Source organism: Clupea harengus, chromosome 19 (assembly GCF_900700415.2).
Source record: "Clupea harengus chromosome 19, Ch_v2.0.2, whole genome shotgun sequence".
Taxonomy (NCBI): domain Eukaryota; kingdom Metazoa; phylum Chordata; class Actinopteri; order Clupeiformes; family Clupeidae; genus Clupea; species Clupea harengus.
In genome coordinates, this window is record NC_045170.1 from 8876742 (window position 1) to 8899445 (window position 22704).

Sequence of the window (22704 nt, forward strand, 5' to 3'; positions counted from 1 at the left end):
CAGTCTGTGTCCCAATTCACCCGCGCCATACCAACCACCACCACGGAAACCACTCGACATTATTCCATTCAGGTCAGAGGTCACAGTCCCACATTATTAGTGCAACACGAGAAGGGGGAAGGAGAGTGCAGAGACAGGGGCAGTGTGACCAAAGAAAGACGACAGGAAGAACAAATAAATGAAGCCAAACTTAAAAAAAAAAGATCAGATACGACAATCAAAAGACTGCAGTCTCCATGCCTCAGATGCATATCCAGGTGAGAGGAGATGGGATTACATGGTGTTATTGCGCAATCATCTTACTCTGAACGTACTGAGCATTGTTAGATACCATGTGGCCATTGCCGGTGCCAATTGTAATGAGAGAATTTGTCGAGAGTAGAGATGGTTGCCAATGACAATGTAATGTTATTTGATAAATATCGATTTGTGTCTATCCTTACGAACCATGCCAATTATGTTTACTCAGCGGTGGACAAAACACCAACTCATCAATAAAAACACGGAGTACGACAAAATCAAACAGAAACTGAAAAAAGTATGGAAAGTCCACAAGCGAAAGCCATAGGGTTAGTGAGTGAGCCCAGTGCAAGCAAGCTCTCGGCAGCTGTGAGATGGGTTAGACCGCCACTAAAATCACTCCTTTAGAGACGAGTTTTAATCCAATTACACATCAATTAACGGAAACAAACGAACAAAACAAAACAAAAATACACTGGCCATGCTTGATGTGAACACACCTGCTTCAGGTGCTGCAAGGACTGCAGCTTCAACTAGGCCTACAGGAGAATAAGAAAGAGTATTTGAACATGCTCTTAGTAGATGGACAGAGTGAAAATAGAAGAAGAGAAGATGACAGTCAGAGGAGAGAGAGAGAGAAAGAGAGAGAACGAGAGGGAGAGAGAGCGTGTCATCTCATAGCCTGCCATAGTGTTGCTCTGGGAGAAGTTGTTGCTTGTGAGAGGACCCTTTCACATCGTTCATACTTACTGCATGTTCACCGGTTCATCTTAAATCACCTTCAACTACAATAAGGGTGTTAAGTGCAGACATTGGTTCAATGTATCAGTTTTATCCAAACACAGGAAATGACCACAAAAAAACCCAGAAAAATGAATTTGATTATGAAAACCAAACTGTTCGACCAAATGTCTTTATGCTCATACGCTGCATCATCTGACAGATATGTCAGATGTCAAGACAATATAAAAAATAAAAAAATAAACCTTTTCTTAAAGCCTTCTCAAACACCAGGGATGAACCTGCTTCATATTTTGTAGCATTCAGGGGTTGAATGTAGACAGCAGTGACCCTGCTCTGGGCCACTGTGAGGAGAGGTGACCTTAAAAACCTGCACAGTTATCACGCCGCATCCCTCGCAAACACGCCTTTATTTGGACGACGCACCCCCCCAGCCACTGTCTGTCTCCATGACAACGGCTGCCACTACCAGGGGGCGTGCGTTGTGTGGGCGTAGGGTTATTATGGGATACGTACGCAGCTCGCGAGGCCCGGCCTCGTCCCTCATGGCGTCCTGCTGGCGTGACAGCAGCTCCCGCTCCTGCTGCATGTGCTGCCGCTCGTGCTCCAGCTCCTGCAGCCGGCTGCCCGTCACCTGCAGCTCCTGCTCCAGCTGCTGGCGCAGCTCCTCCTTGTGACGCACCTGCGCCTCCAGCTCCGCCCGCTCGCCCGTGTAGCCGTCAATCAAACCTGAAGGGGTAAACACATATTTACAGATTCACAAACACAGATTCAAAAAGGCGTGCACACACGCACACTCACACACATACACGCGCAAACACACACACACACACACAGACCAGGTTTGTGGAACAGGGCACTTTAATTTAATTTAAAGTGACAAATACAGCACCCATCTGGCAGAATAAGTGCACGGAAGCATTAGCGAAAATAAAAATATGAATTGTATCTCCCATCCTGATCCGAAGCAATGCGTTTACAAGAACGAAAGACATATGCACATTCATGACTGAAAGTATGGTACTCACATCATTTGCTCTCCAGTATTCCACATGAAAATAAGCCTTCAATCTTATTACATCAGTCAAATCGACAACGACACCGTTGTTTACGAACGTATGGACTACGGAGACGTTGGTCTAAATACATAGACTGGTCAGGCAGTGACTCCAGCACAATTAGCTTATGTTATCAAAAGATTAAAAGCTTTACTCCGCCGGCATGTAATTTGATGCAACAAAAGATCGACCCCTAAGTCAAGCGCGCAAATATTAAGATATGACCACAAAGGAAACAAGACGCATTACTGAGAGGAACAAAGCCACACAAACAAGCCGACATAGGACCGCATGTCAGTCCTAGTTTGGGTGATGGGTGTGTGTGCGTGCGCGTGTGTACACACACACACACCCTGTACAATCACCCACCGACCCCCCCCCCCACACACACACACACACACATCTCTGCTGCATGTCTAATAAAAAAAACGTCAGATGAACTAATCAGATATGACACTCAACGCACTGCAATTAAAATATAAGCACACAAAATCTGTCATTACCGCCACAACATTATGGTGAACTATAGAATAAGGGCCGTGTAATAAAGTGGGCTTTGTCTGAAAATAAGGACTGTCATTCACAAAGCTACTGTAGTTCATGCTTGTTGTGTAAATGCAAGGCATTGTTGTTTTTGTTGTCTCTGTTGTCGTCTCACAGCAGGGGGGAATTCCCTCAACTTAAAAGCATGGATGACAAACAACAAAACCCTCCATGTGTGTGTGTTCAAACATGGACGACAAACAACAAAACCCTCTGTGTGTGTGTGTGTGTGTGTCTGTCTGTGTGTGTGTTCAAACATGGATGACAAACAACAAAACCCTCCAAAAAAGAACAACGAAACAAAGGAGCACCTTAATTACCGACACCATGGTCACGAAACACTCTGGCTCCGCTGCATTAATGGGATCGCCCACAAAAGCAGCTTAGGATACGTGAGACCGTAAAAACAGAGCTCCGTTCACAAACCCCCACGGAGATACTAGGTCAGGAAGGAACCTGACTCCTGTGCTAATGTGTGCTGAAGCATTCCAGTTGATTTGCAAATTAAATGTTGCCAGATTTTCGTGCACATTTCAATCCGACTTGCCCTACTAAAGAGTGGGTCACACCCACACACAGGTCATATTTCCACCCCCCACGTTGCATATTAAAGAGGACTGTGCTTTGAACAATGATGTTATGTGTTTACCTGACTATTATGCTTTGTAGCACAGAGTAATGCATCTGCAATAAAGGCTCTGTTGAAAGCACTCTGTCATCGCTTCATTCATCGCATCAAAATGTAAGAATGACCACACATGTTTATACCGGCGTGTGTGAACTTCTAACCAGGTACACCGGAGTCGAGATGATTCGTCTAGGCATGAAACCTTTGTGTTACATTTTAGACTGCTGATAAAACACTTCACACTTCCTGCCTCAAAGGAGTCAAAGCTGCACCGCAACAGCCCTCTCTATTACTTCAGATCTCCACACACACGCACACGCACACGCACACGCACACGCACACATCACATGTGAGTGTGAGGCTGGCACTAGACCGAACACGCCCTGTGCAGATACCAGAGGAGACTTGGGTATGTCTTCTTCTGCGATAAGAACCTTTGATGTGAAACTCACAAACATTAAATGGCTTTTTCTGCTTGAGTGCAAAAACTAAACATTAAATCTTATCCAAAACGAAATATCATATCGGCTCGATCAACGACCAACCACCTATGTGGCATAATGCTGAGGATTTCCTTCTCATTAGCAGTAATAAACCTCCAAAAGCACAGTGATTACTTATAAAGTAAATATTTATACATAATTAATATATTTACCAGTTTATATTCTACACTGTGACAATCAGTCATAATGGAGTCATGGCTGCCTGTGGTATATGAAGCATGAGGTCTTGTTAACCAGTATTAAGTTTTAAGGGGAAACGAAATGAAACGAAACACACACTCTCTTTCTTAACATATCCCCAGGGCACTGACCAACCGTGCCAAGAGGGAGGAGAGTTTATTTTAGTTGCATAGAGACCGTTCTGAAGGTGTGTATTCACCCTGTCCCAATGCTGAGACAAACGTCCAGGGAGTTACGCCCACACACACACACACACACACACACACACACACTAGGAACAAATCCTCCTTATATACCAAAACTACAAAAACAGAAAATCAAATGCTGCCACGATTCTCCATTAGCTCGAGACTCTGAGGCCTTTCATTTCATTAAGTGAAGCTTTTAAAACCGCCCACTTCCTGATATCAGGTAAAAATTCCTCTGTGCAGTCGGTGTGACACAGACAGTAGAGCAGCTTCACTCTTCACTGGAAGTCTGAGGGAGGATGCTGAGCCGGTTCTTTGTGTTAATTGAAACCTGTTTTGTGTCGCGCACCCTGGGCTATTAGGGACGGGATCCTGCTGACAAGTGAGCCCAGTCTCACCAGTTTACGTCCACCATTACACCTGAGCCACCTGACTGACACCGAGCACATGACGGAGCGTGACAGCAAAGGCAAACAGATTGTGTATGTGTACAGAAGACAGAGAGAGGGAGAGAGATGTACGTGTACAGAACAGAGAGATAGAGAGACGGAGAGAGTGAGGGGTAGGGAGAGAGAGAGAGGGAGAGAGAGAGAGGCAGAGGGAGAGGGAGAGAGAGAGAGAGAGTGTGTATGTGAAAGAGCGTCTGGCTTCAGTATTCCTACTTTTGAAGACGAAAACTAATATTACCATCTTTGCTTGAGGCTACTTGTGAATCCCAAACTATTTGTCAAAGAATTGGCCACATGAACCCTGCAGGTAAATCCAATGATCACGGTCACCTGACACAAGACACGGGGCGGAGACAAACAACTAACTGTAGGCTAATGCTGGCAAATATTGACTAAAGTCAGCGCCCCCTCTTCACAACACATATGCGGCCATAAAACACTAAAGAGAAAGAGAGAGAGAGAGGAGAGGGAGGGAGAGAGAGATAGCTGAGCTGAAGAGAAACAAACCCACTCTGAACACAACCCGCCAACTCACCAGCCTCCAGTTACACTGACACTCCTTAACGCTTCACATACCGATTTAAACTTCAAAAGCGACGGCCACATTTGCGCCTTCTTTTCTGTGATTGTCTATATTTTGCCTTAGTGAGTGGGGGGGGGGGGGGGGGGGCAGTCAGTGACGAGTGTTTTTGATGAATCAGTACCAGGCCCCCTCTCTCACTGGCCAGCTGTCTCTGGCAGTTGAGGACATCACATGGTCTTGCTAAGACAGCAGTGCAACTAAATGATAGCAACAGATAGCAATGCTACAGATAGCAATGCTACTAAATGATTAGCAACAGATAGCAATGCTAGTAAATGACTAGCAACAGATAGCAATGCTACTAAATGATGGCAACAGATAGCAATGCTACTAAATGATTAGCAATAAATAGCAATACTACTAAATGATTAGCAACAAATAGCAATGCTATTAAATTATGTTTAAGGCGACACAACAGGGTGACAGGCTGGTTGACACACAGATCACAGAAGACCTTGAACTCAACCAAATGTGTCCTTTAAACCAAATAGTAAAGAAAAAAAATGAGCTACAAGCTTATTTGAATGTTAAATTCACATTAAGACAGACCTTCCTCTAGCCTACTATGTGTGTATGAGTTTGTGATGGAGTGAGTGAGATGGGGGGGGATAGGCTCCTCTGGGGTATAGATAATGAGTCTTTTGTCCCCTGTGGAGACTGACACACACACACACACACACACACACACACACACACACACACACACACACACACACACACACACACACACACACACACACACACACACACACACACACACACACACACACACACACACACACACACCTTCTGCCCTGTGGAGCTCCAGGGCCAGCTGCTCGCGGGCGCGCGCCTCCTCATTGAGCTGCTCCTGCAGTTCCTCCTGCCGCCTCAGCAGGTCCTGCACCTCCTCACCGTGACGGAAGGACTCCCGCATCAGCTCCGTCTGCGTCACACGAGCATGCTCCAGCTGAGAGGGGGGGAGAAAGGAAAAGAAAGAAAGACAGACAGAGAGAGGGAAGGAGATGGGAAAGGGGGAAACGCAGAAGGAGAGGTAAAGGGATGCAGAGAGAAAGGAAAAGAGAAAGGGAATAAAAGCAAATAGAGTTAAAATAGAGTTAAGAGAGACACCTGGCACAATGGGTAGTTCAGAGGATTGGTGGACACCTGGCACACCCCGGTGACCCGCTCGGTGGGGGTCAAAAAGGAGTGACCCCATCTGCCACGAGCACAGGCAGGGTTAGCAGGACAGGGGTCAAACGACTGCATCTGTTTCTCTAGTGGACGGGGAATCAGTGGGGATGACTCTCCAGTATGGGAAATGTACCCACTAGTGAAAAGCTTAAAGAGGGTCATTTCAGGAAATAATAAACATAATGTGTCCTCTTGTTTTCCCTAGCCAGCTGTGTACCCAGGCTTACGTAAAGCTGTCTCAGAATCAGAGCACAAACCTGTCCCATCATGAACCCCATCTGACAATGCCACACAAATTAAACTGAGAAGAAATACAAGCTTGAAATGCCCATTTTATTGCTCTCTTTTGTCATGAAATGTCATTTTTTGCATTTTCTTGCACTGCACCTACAATTCTGGAATCCACCTGAGCTGACATTTAGTGACACTAAAGCTAATCAGTGTTGTAAAGCCATGCACAGTCCACACATGACACCCATATATCTCAAAGGTCATAGTTGACAAGGAAATGAGAGCATGAGTGGGAACTCCTCTAAGCTTTGAATGTTGGCCTCAGCAAACAGCCGCAGATCAGGGTCTGTGGGTTTCTGACTGCTGGTTGGAGGACCAAACAATACTCTCTCTCACACACACACACACACACACACACACACACACACACACACACACACACACACACACACTCCTGGACTTACTGTGTAGGGAGGGGTGGGTAAAGAGATCTTAGAGACGACTTTGAGCAGGTGACCATTGGCACGGTGTTTGACGTGTGAGATCTGTGTCTGCACCACCACCGCATTCTTCTCGTTCAGCACGCTGGTAAAGGGGAACGGCCGCGGCAGCGGCACTCGGGACTCCACCTCGTACACATCCTCATCCTGGCTCGCCACCCAGCCATTCCCTAGCACACTGGACTTCCAGTAGTTGCGGTAGGACTCCATGTTGGCTCAAAACTTCTCAGACGCTCAACAAAAAAGGGTTAAATCCTGCAACTGGCAAACATCCATGACGGTGCACTGTCGGTAAATTGCCAGGGTAGCTTAGCACAGCGCACAGGAGGTAACATAGCAGAGCTAAGCAACCGTCTCTACAGCTCCGCAGTGGGATAAGCCTTTAGTAAACACAGCCGGACACATGGTCTCTGAGGTACAGCAAGGACCAGTTCACACTGGGAGGATCCTGTTCAGTGACACAACAAAAACTTTGTCTCACCATGAATGAATGAATGAGTTAAAACAACCGTGTTGCTCCTGAACTGGGGCAAAGCAGACCTTCACCTTGTCTCTTCAGAGCTGCCAACCTGTGAGAATAATCCAAATCAGGACACGTCTGAAAGAGCACCAGGCACCAGAAAAAAAACGCCTGTGCTTTCAAAGAAAGGCGGCCAAATCGCAGGCAAACTCTCTCACACTTGTTAACCACCACCTCTCTCTCTCGCTCTCTCCCTCTCGCTGTCTCTAGTGCCTGAGTTCAGCACCCCTTCTGCCCCCGTGAGTCCTGCTGGAAACTCATTAACAATTCCATGCTTCCACGGCAACGCTCCACTGGGAGAGCTCACAGTTTCATTAATTACTCCGCGCGGGGCACCCACCGCAGTGAGGTGGGGGTTAGAGAAGGGAACACAGGCAGGACAACAGGCTGCTTCCTCTTCTTCCTCCTCCTCTTCTTCTTCTTCTTCTTCTTCTTCTTCTTCTTCTTCTTTCCTACTCTTCTACTACTTCTGCTTCTCCTCTGTGTCCCTCTCTGGGTCTGAGACTGAGTCTCCACGCAGACACCAGCTGGGCTGGGGGGAGGTAGTGACAGGGATCAGAGCTGCCTCCTGTCGTCCTCGTCCTCTTCTTCTTCTTCTTCTTCTTCTTCTTCTTCTTCTTCTTCTTCTTCTACTACTCACTGTGTCCCTCTCTTTGTCAGTCACAGGGACAACCTTTTCTGCACTCTTCCACTCCGGTTCGTCTCTGCGTGTCTCTGTGGGGCTGCCTCTATCCTTCTTCCCACCGACACACACACACTCAAACACACACTGTTAAGAGTGGAATGCTAAAACGCTAAGCTGTCCCCTGTCCCCCTGCCGAGCCTGAGCTAAGCTGAGCGCTGGGAGAGTGTGCCTCTTCCTGGTTTGTGGGCAAGTGCGGGAGGACACAGAGCAGATGTGGGTGGAGCTGACAGGCTGAAGCTCGTGGGAGAGGGGGCAGGTACAGCTCTGCTGATGTGGTTACAGACACACACACGCCTTTTTTCTTAAGAGCTTGTCTAACAGGATTCATACCCCCGCGTTGGTGAGGATTATCTGAGCATGTTGTTATGACAGGCAGGGCTACAGTCCACGCACACGCACACACACACACACACACAGACACAAACACGCACACGAACACACACACACCCTTACACAAACGCTTACCAAATTAGCTTCATAAACTTGGCAACTCAATCCCACTCACTCTGATCTATTGTGGAAAGTTATTGATCAACCTCTTTTTTTTTTCGCTCTCTCACTTTCAAGATCATCTGGGCGGAACAAGTGCCAAGCAACGACAACATTCCTGAGGGCCTCACAACATTTATCCTCATTCACAGTCGGTCCCTAGCTGCCACACTTGAGAATGAACACTATAAATAATTAACCCCTCTGCAAACCTTCAACAAATCAACCTTACAACGAGCACAAAAAGTAAATTCACTCTGTCAAGAACTGATAACTTTACAAGCAAATATACAGTTCTAATCACATGTTGATTGTCCAATAAACAGAGCAAGGTCATTTGTCCTACAGTCTATATAAATATACTGGAGGAGATCTATTACTGATTTAAGGTGGAAGACCAGTGACCTTAGCATAGGTGGGGTTAGAGTATACCTAAGGCTGTGTTTTAAGAGGCTGAAAGTATGAAAGAAGGAGGGTGTGAGCATGTTTGTGTTTGTGTTTGTTTGTGTGTTGGGGGAAACACAGGCCCACGCCTGCCCATAACATCCATATATTTTCCCTGCCCACGTTTTTTCTTTTTTTCTTTACCTTCCAGGGAAAGGAGCACCCAAATTCATGCAAAAATCAGCAGAGGGTATTTGGCCACATGGTGGAGATCAGCTGTGTTATTGACTCTGTCAGAGGGATGGCGATCAATGAGGTTGTAATCAAAACGTTTGATTGTATAACACCAACTCAGTGTACTTAGTTGACATGATGCACGCACGCACGCACGCACACAGACACACACACACACACAGAGGAGTGTGAGAGAGGGGGGAGGGGTTAAGAGGACACGTCCGAGGGCAGCTGTATCATCAATGGCCAGCAGGACAAAGCTTTATGCAAATCCGCCTGTATCTATGGGCAACCAGAGGGAATGAGCCAGGCCATTGTGTGGCCATTCCGGAACAGACACACCATTCCACTCGCTTGTCTCCACGGGGACAGGCGGTGGCCACTGGAGGGGGGGTGGTGGAGGAGACTGGGGACTGGAGATTATGTGTCTGAACAGCATGCTTGACAGCAGTATTCTTCTGCTATTGAGATAGAACTTCTAGAACTCATACGTTCTACATACTGCACAAGTATCAGTGCCAGCTCCTAGTGAAAGCCAGGGGGAGACAGGCATCCACGGAATTAAATGACTTTAAAACATGAAAATCTGTACTAGAACACATAGAAGTAAACTTACATGACACATTTCACATCATTGTATTCCAATTTTCTTATCGTTGTAAATCTCTCGCTTCACAGTAGCAATTAGTGCCGCCGAGGGGGGAGGACAGACTAGGGTGGCCTCCGCTCACAACTTTTTTTTGAAAACCCTAGTTTTTTTGAAAAATGTGTCAAATAGCATTGAGTGTTGTACTGCTCTGACTGGTCTGTGAAAGATACAAGAGCCCAGTGGGTGTGTAGAGGCAGCCTAAGGGTGTGCAGGGGATTCCAACCTGGTCTTCACACCAATCAGATCAGACATACAGTCGCACCAATACAGTACGACAAACTATTCAACTGTTGAGTTTAATCAGTGTACTGCCATTGCGCACATGCGTCACTAGTAGATGCACACCTGAATGACTGGAATGAGGGAAAGGGAAAAGAGAACGGCCGAGACAGCAGCTGTGCGAAACCAGACAGGATGGATTAGGTTCCCTGACCATGGTATGGTAAGGCTGCGGCTCAAGACGCTAGTAAGCCACTACTTACCGTTGAAGAGGACAACATATGCAAGTGAATTAGCCTTTTTGTCCAAGTCAGTTGACAAGCACGAGAAAACTAAGTCCATTAGTTGATATTTAAATCACTCTGTCTTAATTTTGGTGCTAGTAATTTGCACATGACCTTATAGGCTAGGCTGATTGTGTGGCTCTGCTTCAGCTCTATATTTCCCAGGCAAATATTGCTGATGTGGAACACACCTATCTAAGCAAACAAAGGAACCTAGGATGGTATTTTCAGGCATGATTGTCAAATCCATCAACTGACACCTGCTTTCTTGTTTGTCAAAATCAGAAGCTCACTGATATCCATAACACTTGATATGCTTGCTTTATCTGAATGATCTGTTAGGCAGGCATAGACCTTGCAGCCATGCCAGTCTCTGAGTCTTGTTGAGACTTCGGTAGCACCCACTGACCCCAATTTCAACCCCTTGAACTTGAACTTGAACTTGAACTTTGACCTGCCGGATCCACACCGGATGTGGGCCGGCACCATGCCGGTTGCCATCTCCGAGGCTCGCATGTCGTACCTGGTTGGTGGTCTCGGTGATGGCGAGCAGCAGCTTCTCCACGGCGGCCTGCAGGCGGGTGCTGATGGTGGTCAGGTACTCCTCGTTCTCCAGCACCGCCCCGGCCAGCGAGCCCTCCAGCAGCTGCTGCGACATCTCCAGGCCCTCGTCCACCTCCGTCTCGCCCGACCACACGCTCGCGTCGTCCGCTGCCGTCTCGCTGCCATGGCAACTCTCAGACGACCCGTCTACACAACAGCAATTAATTAATTTCTCAATGCTTATCTGATATCTCTCATCACAGCTCTCAGATGACTAAACATGTGCTGATAAAATGAGCAAAATCCTAAAGCAGAACAGTCTAATGAAATCATATTTTCTGACACTAAAGTATGAATTACATTTTTGTATTAGTTGTGTTAACCAGACCAGAGATGAGATTTCTCCCAATGATATGCAGTACTGCTATCCACATTAAAGGTGAATTGTGGCTCTGTCCTCAAAGATCAATATTGTTAAACAGCTGCATACATTATTTATTCAGACTGAGAGAGTCATTCTCCCACTGCTGTTCAATATCGCTCACTCACTCACTCTCCACCCCTCTCTCTCTCTCTTTTTTTCCCTCCCTCTCTCTCTCCTCATGTCTTTCTGCTCTCTCTCTCCCTTTTCCAACCCTCAAATGTCCCTCTATTACAAGGAAAGGTCTGTGCTCAATGACAAAGTGACTCTGTTGGGTACGACAGCACCAACATCAACCACAAAAACAAAGTGGCCACCACAAGCCACCACAAGCTGATGGCTGATGCATAACAAGATAACCCATTTTTTATGCAGTGTTATTTTTTTCTTCCCAAACAACAAACAGAACAATCCCTCTTCTGATCCCTATCGTTTCTGTGTGTAGCAGAAACCTAAATACTAGACACGTAACAAGCATGTGTGGGCAGAGTGAGACAGACACACAGGTGGATTATGGGAATGTTCTTATTCAACTGGCTGTCTTCAGGCTAAGCTGAAGGGGAGATGAGACCAGAGCTGCACACGCCACGCCTTCCCTAACGAAGACCATGGCATGAGGAAGACATATTCTATGCATACTTCAGGGGATGAAGGGCGAGGTGATTATTTTAATGAGCAAAGTGACATTTGGCTTTTTGACAAGTTTTGTCATGGTGTTATTAAGTATGACATCTTTAAACAGCACTACAGTCTGAGGCCTGATGAATACGTCACACTAGTTTTCATTTCAGTGTAAGAACAATAAGGACAGCTGTTCTCATTAACACCAATGAGTTCAAGTGTCATTACATGACAACCATACTTCGCAAGTCTGATTGCTTGAGAGCTGTTGGACATTTGGTGCTCCTACCTAACCGTCTTTATATTGTGTGATGACACTTTCTTTAACTTCTTCTTTCTTTAAAAGCAGGGGAGTTTTGGACATTCTGATAAAAGAACGTCTTCATCAACAATGTAAGATTTAAAAAATAAAATCCATGTTATATTCGATGGAACTCAACCCAATATTCTTTAGAACGTTCATTCTACAACATTCCACACACAGTCTGCCAGTACCAGCTGAAGGGTTAAGGATATTCCTGATGACAGTTTGTGATGAACAATCCCACCATACAAGATTCATGAGCTGCTATACTAGTAATATCTCATGCTGCTTCCTCAGTGGCACTCCAATTAAAACCATTACTGTCATACCTCATAACCAACTCTGAAAAGGAATATCAGAAGTGAGGCTCTGTGCTTTTTGTGTGAGCTAGTAGTCTCTACATTTATCCTTAATCCATTTCATTAAACTGTCAACTCTTCAATACAAATCCTTTCATTTCTAGTATAAAGATAGTTATATGTTTAAATGTAGTTTCAAGAAGACACTCATCCTTAATCCATTTAATTAAACTGTCAACTCTTTATATACAAATACATTAGTTTCTAGTATAAACGTAGTTATATGTTTAAATGTAGTTCCAAGTAGACTCTCTTCTAAAATCAAACTCAGGTCAGGCCAGAGCAGCATAGGTGGTAAGGGTTCAGAAAATCCTACCATCCACTCTACTGAATGTTTATCTGTCATACAACTCTTCAACTGTAGTTTATCTGTAATACTGACCTCCGGTGGGTCCAGTGGAGTGGCTACTGAAGGGCCTGAAGGTCTCGGTCGGACCCCTCTGCCAGGTGGGCCTTTGGGGCGAGTGTTGCCCCCTGCTGGTGGCCTCCAGGAGGCCCTCTACATGACGCCCGATGGTCTCCTCAGCAGCAGCGGTGGTCTTGAGAACATCGGTAAGCACCTGGCGAAGCCGCTCATTAGCCTTACGCAGCAGGTTCCTGCACGCAAGCACAGACACGCACACACACACACACACACACAAATAACAAGTATTTAGATATGGCATCATACTATTAGGAAATTAAGCACAACACTTGAAATTCATATTTATAAAACATAGAGGGAATGATTGCTTTCCATTGTAACCTATTAATGTCATATACATTCAAATAAACTGTTTTAAAGTTTTTCTATTTATATGATAAATATCAATTTTATTTATATGATAAATATTATATATATACACACATAACACACAAGTGTAACAGATATTTTATCAACCAGTTATTCTAAAAGTAATGCTTTCTCTTCTGGCTACCAGGGATACTAAGAGAACACAAAGGCTGTGTCACCAGCCCTGCTCTCAGTGCTTCCATAATGACACAGGAAGAACAATGGGTGCGTCACATAAACTCAGTGAGCAAACACAATGGCACAAAATGTACCTAGCACACAACCAGGCTCTACCAAGTCTCTCAAGCCTTCTATCCACTGCAATAGTCAAAAATCATCATCTCAGATAATTGTGCAAAAAGTTTTTTTTTTTTTTTTTTTTCTAAAACAGTAACTTTATTACTTTATTGCTATTAATAGTTTTTTCATGTGTACCTCTCTGTGGTGATGACATCAGAGGATGTGTCATGAGGATCTGGCGAGAGAGCTCCCGACGTGCCCCCTCTTCCTACTTCCTCCTTCCTCTTCCTCGGCCTCTCCGCCTCTTCATCCTCTCGGCCCTGCTGCAGTCGTCGGACAGGCAGAAGTGTGAGAAGAGACAGAAACCCAGTCATTGATGCCCTCTTTACCTCAAAACTGACACGCACTCATAACTCCCTTGGGCCTGGCCAGGCTCACCGCTAATAAAATCACATTCAAATACAGTAGGGATACTGCAGCACACACACAAACAAAAACACACAAACACATACGCACTTCTCTCCTCTCACTCACAGCCCTCAGAGTCACGAAGGGCAGAAACATTACTATCGGCTGAGCTGCCATGGCAACAAATGCACCTGTGTTGGCAGGCTGCGGCGTGAGCAAGCGCCATCTCTTGGCAAACAGCGGAAGTGCAAATTAAAACACGAAAGTCGAGAGAATGGGATCACAAGGTTCACGAGCCGGGTGACAGGAGCAAAGCTCAAATACGACACGGTGAAACTGAACTATAAAAACAAACACAGCCGCACCACGTGAGCTGAGCTGACTGAAAGGAGTGTCAGAGAGTGCAGGTGGGAAACAGACACAGGGAGCTCACTGAGGAGGCAGGACCCTGAGAGCCCTGTGAGCACACAGCCACTGTTACCTGCTCTGTCTGTGTGGAGGTGCTCTGGACGCTGTAGTCCTGCTTCTGCAGCGCGTGTCGCTCTCTCGTCACGGTCTGTCCCTCATCTGCTTCTCTCATCTCTGCCTCCCTCTGATCACATGAAAGCAAATGAAGCAGTTTGCTGTTATTCTCCCCACGTTTGGGTGGCAGCACTCTTACTGCAAAAGCTGCAGCATCCTAACATGTCCTGTAGTTATCCTAGCCCAGTGACACACACACACACACACACACACACACACACAATATATAACATAATTGCTTAACCTATGTGCTTGTTTTATTGTGTACTTGCACCATTACAGCAACTACTGTGGCTGTGCTTGGGAGCAGCTGTGGCAGGCTTGAGTCATTGAGACATTTGAACTGGCAGCTCAGCTGTGCTTGCTTTAGCTGTATCACATAGCCATGAGCTATGCTACATGTGTGGTCACTAGATCATGAGCTATGCTACATGTGTGGTCATTAGAACCTGCTGGCTTCCTACTCTAGCCATACCTGCCAACTGAGAAGCTGTATGCTAAGCAGCGCAAGTGCTTACAGTCCCTGCCAGTTTTGTAGACGTACACTGAACTGTGAATGCGCTCGCTGTGCTCACCTGATGTGAGGCTACGTGCCGGATCGTACCGGTTCTAGCTGTGCTCACCTGATGTGAGGCTATGTGCCGGATCATACCGGTTCTAGCTGTGCTCACCTGATGTGAAGCTCTGTGCCGGATCGTACCGGTTCTAGCTGTGCTCACCTGATGTGAAGCTATGTACCGGACCTGATGTGAGGCTACGTGCCGTATCGTACCTGTTCTAGCTGCGCGTGGAGTTTCTGGAGCTGGGCGCTGAGCTGGAGCTGCTGGTCTCTCTGCTCCTCCAGCTGGCTGGCGTGGGCGGACCGGAGCTTCTCCAGGGCCCTGCAGTGCTCCTGCTCCTGCTGCCCCAGCTCCCTCTGCAGCTCCTCCAGCAGAGCCTCCGACCCAGCACTCGCCTCAGCCTGCAAACACACACACACACATACGCCGTGTGATTTACATAGCCTATGTGCATCTACAACATCATGTTAATTCACCTAGGCAACACCAGGATGTATATCATTTATACACACACACACACACACACACACACACACAGTGCATCATTTAAAACACAGCCAATTTTCTTCAAAGTGTGTGTGCTGGCCATGAAAGCAAATCATGCATTGCGTTGCAATTGAGTTCTTAAACTACCTGTGAATTAACTATACCAACATCTACAATACAGATGAAATGAAATTACCAGAAGACGGTCCTAAAAGTGTGGCTACTTGCTTTCCTTGGGTGGAGGCTAATGCAGCCTACACAGCACCTCTGATATTGCGTGTGTACAATCCATTCGCTTTGTCAGCATCCACCAACATCAACACGCTATAAATCAATATACACTACCAGTCAAGCTTCTAAACCATATCGCAAAGGCAGAATAACATCAGCACAGTAAATGTGCACACACTTACACCCCACGCACACACACACACACTTACACTTCATGCACACACACACACACACACACACACACACACACACACACACACACACACACACACACACACACACACACACACACACCTTAGAAGTAAGTCAGTCTCAGTCTCCAGGTTAGTACTCTACTCAGCATCCTCTGAATACGGATGTGCTCTACAAGATGGTGGCTTGTAGACACAAACTATGCAGACTGTGCAGATGTATGGTCTGGGATCTGTGAGCTCCTGGAGGCTGTAATCATTTGTGCGACATGAATGTAATCTGCGAGCAGGCGTGCTAATGAAAAAGACTAGCTTGTCTGCATCGCTCACTGAACATGACATCAGTGAGTGAATTCATTACCTGACACAAAAAAAAAAGAATAAACTGAAACGCGTCCCCTGCATGTAAGTGATATTTTAATTTGAGTCAGGGGCCACAAGCGAAATGGAATTAATAAAGGCCTCACTGTGGATTATGCCTCCACTTTGAGCCTAATTTAAAAGCACACACCCGTGTCGTGTCGTGTGGGAATATGAACATGAAGTCCTCCTGTCCTATCACATCGCCGGGGAAGCGGCCCAGCAGCCCAGCGGGGTACTCATGCACTAAATGTTCTGTGAAAAGACCGGCCGGCCACGCACAGCACAGCACGGGCATGATCACTCTCTCACTCTCTCTCTCTCACTGCCACTCTTTCGCTCTCAGGATGGGTGCTCGCTGACCGCACTTCCTCATAAGAAACACACACACACACACACAGTGTGTGATACATAGAGAAAGCGTGATGCATGCACACACATATAGGCAATCAAGTCCATTGAAGGACTGGCAGCGTTATCTAAAAGAATAATTCACACTTGACTTCACTTCCGCTGTCATCAACTCCTGTAGTCCTCACCCTCTATCACTAATGTCAGTGAGTTTTTCTCTCTAAAGGCTAAAAGGCTCTAAAGGTCTTTTAGAGAAAGGCTCTAAGTACTTGGCAGCACGCAGACCACATGAGTAGAGGCAGACAGGCAGAACAGAGCTCACCTTTGTGTGGGGCTCGGCGTGGGCTCGCGCTGCCGGGCCCCATGCCACCGTCTCCTCCTCTGCCGCCGCCGCCGTCGCTACGGGCGTCCGGGTCTGCGCCGCCCATCCTCCGGCCTCCCTCAGCTGCTCCCTGAGAGCGTGCAGCTCCTCCGTTCGCTCGCGCAGCTCAGACTCCACGCGCTGCATCTCCTCCCGGTGCCTCCCCCGCACCTCCCGGAGGTCCTCAGCGGGGAGCCCTAGGCCGTCGACCACCTCCTCCTCCTGCTCCTCCTCTGGCAGCTGGGTCTGCATGGCTGAGGAGGTCTCCCGTGCCTGCTTGGCCAAACGAGCCAGCTCACTTTGCTGGGCGAACTCCACTGACATATGCACTATGACCTGAGAGAAAAGGACAGACTAATTAACAACTGGGTCACACTGCAATAGTGAATAACAACAGAACACCTCCTCCTCCTCCCCCTGCACCTCCTCCTCCTCCTGCTCCTCCTCCTCTGGCATATGGCTTGTAAACTGAAGAGGTACACATCAAAGGACAATTACAGTTCACGGGACAAAAACTCTCTGGAACCAAAAACAAAAAAAGCTCCTATCACAAATAAACTTGATGCTCTATGCGACTGTCAAGCAACATCTAAAATACAAAATGCTCAAATAGTGTTCATAATTATGAGAACGTCATAATAGATAGTAAACAAAGGGGATGTTTAATCTAAAATGTTCTTTTTAAAGTTTTTTTTTTTTTTAAATAAATACAATGAAGCTTCTGAATCTGATTTAAGAGGAACCCAAAACTCCCCTCTCCTCTCCTTTTTACCTCATCCCTCCTTCTTTTCCCTCCCTCCCTACTATTCTCTTCCTTTCTTTTCTTTCCTTGTAAATTTCTTAAATCCTTCTCTTCCTCTCTTCATCAGCCTGTTCTCCTTCTCTGAGTCGAATTCTCTCCTCTTTTCCCGCTCTGTACCTTAGCAATCTCCTCCTCCACCCTTTCCAAAGAGTGGGTCAGCTGCTCTCCCCGTCTCTTGCTGGACCTCTGCTCTCCGTTGACCGTTGGGTGCCCCTCCTCCTCTCCATCCTCCTCCTCCTCCTCCTCCTCCCCTCGCCTCTCCCTCTGCAGGCGCTCCAGCTCGGCGCGGTGCTGCTCCTTCAGGGCAGTCACCTCCTGGAGGTACTTGTGGTAGAGAGCCTGTCTGAGCGTCTGCAGCTGCCGTGACAGCCCTGCCGCCGTGGACGATGACGACCTCAAAGACGCCGCCTGCAGCTCTGCCTCTACGTCAGCATCCTTCTCAAACTACCAGAGAGAACGAGAAGAAGAAACATAGAGAGAGAGAGAGAGAGAGAGAGAGAGAGAGAGAGAGAGAGAGAGAAAAGAAGGGAGAGAGAAGACGACCGGCAATGAGTATGCAAAAAAACGGCCGTGAAGACAGTGTTCAGTTCCATTTAGGGCTCAGTAAAAAGCGCTCCATTTAGTTTTGAAAAACAGAGAAAAGGCGTCTGTGATCAGTGGGTGCCGCTGTCTTGGCCAACTCCTCTCCTCTCCCATAGAACAGCAGGATGTGTGTGTGTGTGTGTGTGTGTGTGTGTGTGTGTGTGTGTGTGTGTGTGTGTGTGTGTGTGTGTGTGTGTGTGTGTGTGTGCATTCAATGTCTCGAAGGCTGATGTGAACCGCCGCTAACACAAGACTTTTATAGAGCATGCAAGACACTCACATTCAGTGTGGTGCTGCCGTTTTGGTTTGCAGCACATTCTGTCACTATTTTTTTCTGAATCTTTAGCACATCAATCGCTCTTTTTTGCAGCCTGAAAGCTTCACGCTGGTTTGTTTTATCATTTCTCTGCCTCTTTTAACGTCTGTCCTTTTCCTGACATCCCTCGCCATGACCATCTCATATTTTTCAAGTGACCCGTTTTCTACAAATGCTGTTTACCTCTCCATGTTTGTCCCCCACTCAGGCTGAGATTGCATCTCATCTCATCTCTGCTGATGTTGCCATCAAGCACTTCTCTCTTCCTCATAAAATCTCTCCTCTCCTCTCCTCTCCACTCCACACCACTCTTCTTCCGAAGTGTCCCTTCTCTCTGATCCCTTTTGGTTCTCTCCTCCTCCTCCTCCTCTTTCTCTCGTTTCCTCTCATTCACCACAAGCGCTTTTGTGCCTCGCTGCCAAGCGAGCGAACGAGTGAGTGAACAAATGAGTGAGAGAGTGAGTGAGTGCGAGTGATAGGAGGAGGGGGAGAGAGAGGATAAAAAAAAAAAGAATGAAATAAAAGTGGGCTTGTTCACTTGAGCGGAAAAAACGGGCCTTTCATGACGCCTGAAGAGTGTGTCTTTGCTATTCTGCTCTGCTGCTGATGCCAGTGCTATTGCTAATACTACTACTACTACTGCTGCTGCTGCTGCTGCTGATGATGCCAGTGCTATTGCTAATACTACTACTGCTGCTCTGTCCAGGCTTACATAACAGCCCCAGCTCCCTCTGTCAGTAGAGCACACTGGAGTTCAGCCTCGGTTTGGTGAGGTGTGGTGAGGTGTGGTGTGGCGTGGCGTGGCGTGGTGTGGCATGGCATGGCGTGGTGTGGTGTGGCGTGGCGTGATACGCAGACCAAAGGATCTGGGGCAGATTTTGGCCATGGGCACGGTTCAGCTGCGTGTGCTGACGACACAATGAGTCACTTGATTTAAATAAAGTGTTTTGTCTGCCTCTCTCCGCCATTCACGCTCTTCCTCCCTGTTTATCTGTCTCTAACAGCAGGGGACACATGTGGACTGGGGACCGAGGAGGAGAGGAGGTGGCATTCGGCTGTAATTGGGCAGCAGTAACACAGTAGATACGGCTGAAATCAACCAGGCAGATTGTTTTCATCCCCTTTGACATCACCGGTAGTGTGCTTTATGTATGAAGCCTATTCCACCTCTTAAGTGTATAATCTTGGTAAAAACCAACTGCAATGCATTAACGACAATTCCAGCTCTTTATCTGAAGAACTGCATGCAGTTACACAAATTCCAAAGTAATGCTTTTATGACACCTAACGTAGTTAAAGTCAATAAAGTTCTAATAATGAACATAGATGTGAATGCTTATGGATGGTGTATTATTAAACACACAATATATATGTATAAAATGACACTAACAGGGCAAAAACAAACAAACAAAAATTGACCTTGACCATATATTTAAAAAAGACTGACCTTAAACCCTTCACCTTCCTCTTCTTTTGGCATGGGATGTTCCGTGATGTTCGGTATGCTGAAAGACAAACCAGTTTGTTGACAACTTGATCATCCTTCCTTCACTGGTCAATACTTCAGTTCCTCTACCATCGGCATGACAACACACAAGCGATCAATCCCGCCGAGTGCACATCCACAACTGCTCGTTTCAATCCTTGCTGAATTCAGCTTGATGCTGCACTAACGGGTGCACTCTCATCAGTATCACTAAATGTGTAAATGCATAACAGTGCATAACACAATGGGTTGGAGTAGGGAATTAATGTTATATGTTTTGTTATATGTTACAGGTAACCTGCATGTTTTGCATGGAACATGATAATAAAAATGATAATTATCTATCTATCTATCTATCTATCTATCTATCTATCCATCTATCCATCTATCTATCTTTGGATGGTGTCCAATTCTATACCAAACTGTTTCCTAATCCTGCATTCACATGTGCTACATAATTATGATGTACTAATTAACTGGTAATGCCTGCTTTTCCTAATCACTGCTTCACTGTAATTACTGTTTTGTTTGCCATGTGCCATCAAATTTGAAACAAGCTCTTATCAAATTAAAGCATTAGGGAGTCTTTTCACAAAACAGATTAAATTAACAAAAATGTATGTTTAGTTATGAAAGAGTCACTTTGTTCATTTCAAACTTGTTAGTGTTGATAGTGCACACATCAATTGCCAGTCAAATGACTGCTCATGCAAATCGCATTACTTTAACAGGATACAGACAGACACGCAAAAAGCTCATTTAAAAATGAAAGGAACTGAATACAAAATGAAGTCTCATAGCCACTGGGTCTGTTGTGCTAGAAGCTTTGATAGCTTTATGTAGTCACAGCAGAAATTAAACCACGATTATATCTCTGCTACTACTACTACCAACAACAGCAACAACAACAGTTAGCCTATTAAATATATATGAGCATTTCAGATCAAAAGACTAACTTATTTAAGCAGAAAACCATTATATTTCCGACACATCATTCTAATCTAAAAACATAATCTGGCCAGACAACATCTTTCTGTATCTCACCAATAGATGGCGCCACATTCACAGGCCAACAAGTAAAATAACAAAATGTCTTGAATTCTCCGTGGCTCTGAGAATAATCTACATCTTCAGCTCCTGACATAATCACTAATCCGAAGCATTACATTTACAGCTACCTCTCACAAAGGTGAATCTCATAAGATAAGACGACACATCCTGAGTTCAGGCTTTAAGCTTTGATCGCTGACATTAGGAAAACACAGTATGCACTGGTCCACTTAAGACCTGAGTATGTATGAATTAATAATCACTTATGAAATTTGAAATCCCTTAAAAACCAATAAACAAATATATAAATAAATAAATACATACGAGGAAGTAAAAATGTGTTCTTAACAAAGGTAAAGGTCCCATGGTGTCTCATAGTGCTTAGGCCGTAGCCAGTGCTTCCAACAGAGTAGGGCGCCCCCCTTCAGGGGAGGGATGTGGGGTGTTGGGGGCAGCAAATACTTTTTCATCGTCAAAGGGGGGCCTGCCGTGAAAAGTCTGGGCATCACGGTCATAGGCTGTGCTATAGAGGCAGGTCATAGGCTGTGCTCTAGAGCGAGGTCATAGGCTGTGCTATAGAGCGAGGTCATAGGCTGTGCTATAGAGGCAGGTCATAGGCTGTGCTATAGAGCGAGGTCATAGGCTGTGCTCTAGTGGCAGGTCATAGGCTGTGCTCTATTGGCAGGTCATAGGCTGTGCTCTATTGGCAGGATGTGCCGTTGTCATCGGCCCACTGACACACAGAATGCCGGAGCTTTTATCGGCTTTAAATATTTAAGGCACGCGGCCTCGCCTCGCCTCTTCTAATGAGCTCTGTGCACACCTGTCACTCCCGCTGAGTTAGTCAGGCAACAGAACAGGCAGACAGGTGGAGAGCGACAAACTGCATCCCCAACACAGAAGAGAAGGGTTTAATCAGCCTGTGGCTTCATTAGGGGGGAGGACAAGAACATGTTGGAAGAAGACAGAAGACTACCAGGTCTGAAGTTTGATTTGGATTTCGGGGTTCTTACTTATTTGAGATCTAGATCTGGCTTTTACTCACAAAGCTGGTGCCTCTGCAAACAAACATGAGACAGTAAGGTAAAATTCCTACCAAGCTTGCCACAGCAACAGAATAAATCCAACCTTGACATTTCTGAGGCATGGCTGCCAAGCAGTAGGCCATCAAGTCCCAACAGGGGAGAATTTCTTTCTTTGACCAACTCAATTCCCAATGTCCCGACACCAGACCACTTCTGGTGCCAGGAGGACTGA

General features: G+C 46.2%; 1 protein-coding gene across 1 annotated transcript in view; it reads right to left on the reverse strand.

Annotated features, from left to right (window-relative positions):
• Positions 1 to 22704, reverse strand: part of akap9 (A kinase (PRKA) anchor protein 9) — an 85955-nt gene that overhangs the window by 25673 nt on the left and 37578 nt on the right. Inside the window, exons 16-25 of the mRNA XM_031586672.2 lie at positions 20359 to 20416; positions 18131 to 18457; positions 17173 to 17547; positions 15444 to 15632; positions 14631 to 14741; positions 13937 to 14064; positions 13112 to 13326; positions 11005 to 11231; positions 5900 to 6062; positions 1498 to 1710 (exon numbers count right to left, since the gene is read on the reverse strand). Coding sequence (XP_031442532.1) covers positions 1498 to 1710; positions 5900 to 6062; positions 11005 to 11231; positions 13112 to 13326; positions 13937 to 14064; positions 14631 to 14741; positions 15444 to 15632; positions 17173 to 17547; positions 18131 to 18457; positions 20359 to 20416 — 2006 coding nt within the window. The remainder of the gene's footprint in view (positions 1 to 1497; positions 1711 to 5899; positions 6063 to 11004; positions 11232 to 13111; positions 13327 to 13936; positions 14065 to 14630; positions 14742 to 15443; positions 15633 to 17172; positions 17548 to 18130; positions 18458 to 20358; positions 20417 to 22704) is intronic.